Source organism: Limulus polyphemus, unplaced genomic scaffold (genome assembly GCF_000517525.1).
Source record: "Limulus polyphemus unplaced genomic scaffold, Limulus_polyphemus-2.1.2 Scaffold2785, whole genome shotgun sequence".
NCBI classification, from domain to species: domain Eukaryota; kingdom Metazoa; phylum Arthropoda; class Merostomata; order Xiphosura; family Limulidae; genus Limulus; species Limulus polyphemus.
The window spans coordinates 148,358-153,798 of record NW_013668395.1 but is presented as its reverse complement, the minus strand read 5'-3'; the positions used below and the strand labels follow the sequence as shown (position 1 = coordinate 153,798).

Sequence of the window (5,441 nt, the reverse complement as noted above, 5' to 3'; positions counted from 1 at the left end):
GAAAACGTCAATTCAACGTACTCTTGGGTGTTTGACTCTTCGAATTTCATTTTCTGCGAAAACTTTTGAATCATGGTGCTCACTAGAACTCAGGTTCGTGTCGCATGTGCTCCGAGAATTCAAGTCTTCCAATCGACACATCGCAATGCCAGATTTGAAAAATCCGATTAATGCCTCAAAGTTTCAAAATTGTTGAATTTAAAAGAAGGGTCCGTGAAAAGTGGTGGAATGTGGATTGAGAACTCTCCAGATTTAAATCCCGCTGAAAATGTCGGAGCTTTCGTTCAACGATGCACAGAAGAAATGTTGGAAACTTTGCCTGAATGCGAGAGACACAAGCGTGAAACCTTGATTTGTGATGTGCTCACAGAGACAGCCACAAAAACAGACATGTTTGTTGCATTGCTGAAATCTTTTGCAAATCGATTAAAACTCGTGCGTGAGAACAATGGTGGCCTAATCAAGCGATATTGATACTTTGAATTATTTTTTTGATTGAATTAAAATATTATTTTACTTTGTTATGCTCTCGAGGAAAAAGTGTGATTTATTTTGTTGCAACACCCCTTACCATCAGCTTTAACAAGCCGGAATCAGTACTCATCTGAAAAGATGACATGTCGCTAGTGTTCTAATTGTAAGTTGGAATTATTTCTCCAAGTAACACGGTGTTGGCGGTGAATTCTGGTTAATATCGGTTTGCAGATAGCCCTTCTTGAAAAATAACCTCGTTTGGTCGGTATCCTATTCACTGTTCTTCTGGCTACCCTGGAATGAATGTGTTCAGGCCATTCCTGTCGTAAGGTGTTGCAAGACTTCTTTTGACCCTGATGTGCTAACTTGATCAAAACACGGTCATCTCGAGCAGAAGTTTTTCGGCGTCTACTGTAGTCCGATGACATTTCAGAATTCTGGATACAGTACACTGGGGGATACATTACTGTTCTGGCAATGTCCATTTGCTTCATACCATTTCTGGACAGTCGAACAATTTGACGCCCTATAACTTTTGGCACATGACAGAGCATGACTCTACACCAAGTACAGAGAAACTGTCTGAACAAAACGTTGATCTGTTTCGAAAAAAGAGTATACCATAACCACACCCTTTTATACAAAACAGATGTGTATGTGTGTTTTGACGAACGAATACTCAAAACAGCTTATACAGACCAGAATAGCAACTCGTACAAATGTGTCCGATCATTCGCTACTTTCTCTGTTACTATTCGGGCGTATACTAAATAACTACTCTATGCATGTAGACAATAACATCAATATAGAACAGTATGCAAATCTTTTGGTCAAAACTGTATATTTAGGAAGGTAAAGATGAATTAACGGTACGACACGTTAATATATTTCGTTGCAAACCGAAGATTGTTTCTTTTTCTTTTGGAATGCCTTGAACTTTCTCATGATTATAATCATAAATCGGGGGTGGAAGAGAGAGAGATGTAATATACCATAAAGTTATAATAATGTTAGTTTATGAACCGGAACTAGAGATTTTTTTTTTAATTAGCATTTAATAGAAACTCTGTTTAGAAAAAAAAACTTCGTGCCTTCACTCCTCACTTTAGAAAAAACTTCGTGCCTTCACTCCTCACTGTTAAGCAAGTAGCAACCAAATAAACTTCGTGAAAGGAGCTAGCATCATTTTCAAGGCCGATGTTGTCAGCTGTAAAGATTGGTTTCTTCTAAAACGTGCGTGGGGGAGGGTATATGCCATCAGTGCTGTTTGTAACGTTCTCAGAAATAGCCAAAGCCATTTTAACGGTCATTCGTTGGACTTCCGATTACGATGTGTCTATGTTCAGGTAACGCATCATCTAGACGTCACTCTTGGATCTGTCAAAATGGTATTGTATTAAAACTGATTCTACATTGAGGGGAGTTAGCATTTGTTTCTGGAATCCAGAGATAGACTTTAGCTGATAGTAAACTTTGCAGTCTATTTTAAAGCGACATATCACATGATGGGTCAAATTTTGAGAACTTTTATTTAATTACTCTTATCTGTTATTTCTTTTTTACATTACAAATTATCCATTTTAGTAGCTGCTGTAGCTTCTAAAGGATTTGGAAGTTGTCAAAGGACCCGTTAAAATACCAGTCCTTTATAATGCAAATCTCTTATCCTGAACCATTAGCTCCTTTTCCCAAACATACCATTTCATTTTCAGTATCTCAAGCTTCATAAATTTCTGACCCAACTCGTTGTTTGGTTTTTGACGAAAGCAAAATTTCTGGTTTTGGACCACTATCTGCAAAATCATTATTAGGGATTTTGTTCAATAAAATATCCTTAATGTATGGTTTGAAATTTCGGTCCTCATAGAATGACATGCTTTGTGCCTTCATTAGGGTGGTCATATCAATAAACGGTGTGTCCTTTGGAGATTTCACGATGCTCACAATTTCTATGTTACAGATTGCTCGCTCCATGGAGTAGTCACCATCACAGTCAAGGGGATATTTTCTATTTGGGGTAAAAGCATCATCTTTTGTAGTTCAATAACGATAACCTTACCCTTCCTTGATAAGTCGCTTTTGCTGTGTGTTTTAATTTTCAAAAATTTTTCCTCGTGCATTTACTGCTCACACAATGGCAAAATAAGCCCATGTATTCATCAAAGAGCTGTTGAGACTACCTCGATTATATATTATCAACTCCCCTCAGACACAATGTCTCGATTGGACTATTATTTTATTGTTTTTAAATTTACAAAGAACTTTCTAACATTTCCTGTGATTGAACTGTTCTACGTCATCTGAACATTACGACATTGAAACCTTATCACGTTCTTGAATATTTTTTTCCCTCACAGCATGCTATTCGTTCGCATAGGACTCAATTTGTAAAAATATTTCTGCACTGTTTGTTTGTTTATTATACCGCAAAACTACACACTAAGCTATTTGCAGTCTGTCAACTACGAGAAATCGAACCCCGGTTTTAGCGTTGTAAGTTCGTAAACTTACCGTTACCACTGGGATACTACTGCACTGAGTTTGGAAAGCTGTATAGCCCTCTTTGCCAACTAGGCATAGTCTCTCTATTTCTATTGATGTTAAGCTGCAAAGAACAGAACACCAATATTAGAACTTTTAAAACATGTTTCATACATTCATGGATAAATAACGTTATGTAGAAAGTACAATGGCATGGTTATATGTGACTGCATATATATAATGTATATATATATAAACACACATACCTACTCTGCGTGCTAAGAGAAAAGTCTTAAATATAATGCTCACAAAACTGGCAAATCAAATGAATTTAAAGGTATAAACATTGCATAAATTGAAGATTTTTGCCTCACATTAAGAACCATCCAAAACCTAAGAACATGCTTTGAACGCTAAGTGGAAATGTATCCATTGGGATGTTATTAACAAGTTCCAGTTCATAAACTACAGTTGGCACAATTTTTAAAGTAATCTTGTGTCACGAACATCTGACCCCTGGCTCTCTCTCTCTATCTCTCTCTCTCTATATATATATATATGGACGTTTTCACTTTATTCTAAAAAATAAATGAATAGTGATATCATTATACTTACTTAATTAAACTGTTATGATGAGTACTAAACTTTAAACAAACGTTTGTTATTTTTCCTACATTTCTGTATATAATACTAATAAAAGTACGAAAGTAAAAGGCCAATGGCAAAAACATGCTCAAAATACAATTATATGAGAAATGTAATTATAATATACTAGCAGATGTCCGTAAAACAATTCAACTGTGATTTGCCGAAAAATAGTGATGAATAAATATCAAGCGTGCAGTCAACCCAATCTTTTGAATCATAGTGTTCATACAATATGATTGTCTAGTGAGTCGTTTACAACAGTATTTTATAATTTCATGTGTTATATCAATAACGAAAATTGCATTGTGTTTCTTTTCTAAGCAAGGGAAACTGACTGCAATGCATTATTAGCAAATATTTTTGGTTTTCGATACAATGGGTGTATCCAGTACAATAAAGCATTCAGCTTCGCTAAGTAGCCGCGGGGATTTTTTGCGCTGAATGCCAGTTTCTTGTCATTTTACTGAGCGCGAGGAAAGACCGCTAAGGAAGTAAGCACTTTTTGACAGTTGTTATTTCTATACGTAGTGTCAAAAGGTAATAGTCAATACAATTGAATTCAATTTATTGTACGTTGTACAATGAAATCATACAAGTATATAATACCGACATGAAAACAATATATTATGAATATATATTATATATAATATATTATGAATTTCATAGTAAATAAATACTCAAACACGTTCTTCTCTATATGCGTTTTTTCTATTCATGAACCTATCTTCGAAATATTTCTTTCAATAATCTGACTGAGGATTTGTGTGAAATTCCCTCGAAAAAAAGAAACATTTTTGTTCCTAATAAGTTTTCTCTTAGATTGACCATTCAGCTCATATGACGGATCAATGATGATATCGATATTAAATTTTAGGAATTGCAAAAAAAAAAAAAACTGGAAAAGTTTCCTATAACTTACACTTAAAAATAAGCATTTTGATGTATAATTTTTTTTACAGTTAATCCTTCAGGAGATAAAGAGCGTGACAGGCAGACATACATTTGGCTATTATATATATATATATTATTCTTTTCTATTTTGTTTCAATGGTTGGATGTTATCACTAAAACTACGAAGTTTTCCACTTCTACCCTGAATAACAAATAAGTGAAACAAAAGGTGCTAAATTTGAGACAAATATCCTTCGTTTTTATAAATATAACAACATGTAAAAAAAAGTTCTTATTTTACCAATGACTTCATTCATTCTTCGTATAAACAATGAAAACAAAAACCTTGACTGTTTAAAAAAAAAAAACAGAGAACGTGTTCAGCATAAATTATGAATTTCATAGTGGGCGTTGTGGTAGCATGCGTAAGACCATATATTCCACTTCCTGTGAAGGCAACGCCATTAAAAAGTCTGTCATAAATAGGTCATCAGTTTGGGTAACGAAAACGTATCTGAGGCAGTGTTGTACTGCTGAGAATATTAATAAACCCAGTGGGACGCTAATAATAAAATTCTAATTTCCCAAAATGTGCGAAACGTAATAGGTAGCGTATTCTGTCGCACATTTTCTGTATGGGCACTAAAAACTTAACAGTTCCTACGTGTGAGCTGGGCATATTTGGTGGTGAGTAGCTGGATGCTTTTGACAAGTTTTGTCATTGATGAGCTGAAATCGAGTCACAATTTACTGTCGGGTTTGATAGTTGCCATTGAGGTGAGTTACATTTTAGATTAACAAGCTGTGTAGTTTATGGTGAATAAAAAGAAGGGTTAGTTAAATAGCAGTTATCTGATAAATATTAAACTATTCTTGGGTAAGTCTTAATATTTGCGTTTTGGCAAATCAATTTGCATGTGTACATGTCAACTGTCAAAAGCTACTTT

At 34.7% G+C, this 5,441-nt stretch overlaps 1 protein-coding gene across 4 annotated transcripts in view; it reads left to right on the top strand.

Moving 5' to 3' along the window:
* Positions 1 to 4,954: 4,954 nt before the first annotated feature.
* Positions 4,955 to 5,441, top strand: part of LOC106467899 (protein MRVI1-like) — a 42,776-nt gene continuing 42,289 nt past the window's right edge. For all 4 annotated transcript variants that reach the window (XM_022396109.1, XM_013928284.2, XM_022396108.1 and 1 more), the window contains exon 1: positions 4,955 to 5,271. In XM_022396109.1, coding sequence (XP_022251817.1) covers positions 5,194 to 5,271 — 78 coding nt within the window. In that variant the 5' untranslated portion in view covers positions 4,955 to 5,193. The remainder of the gene's footprint in view (positions 5,272 to 5,441) is intronic.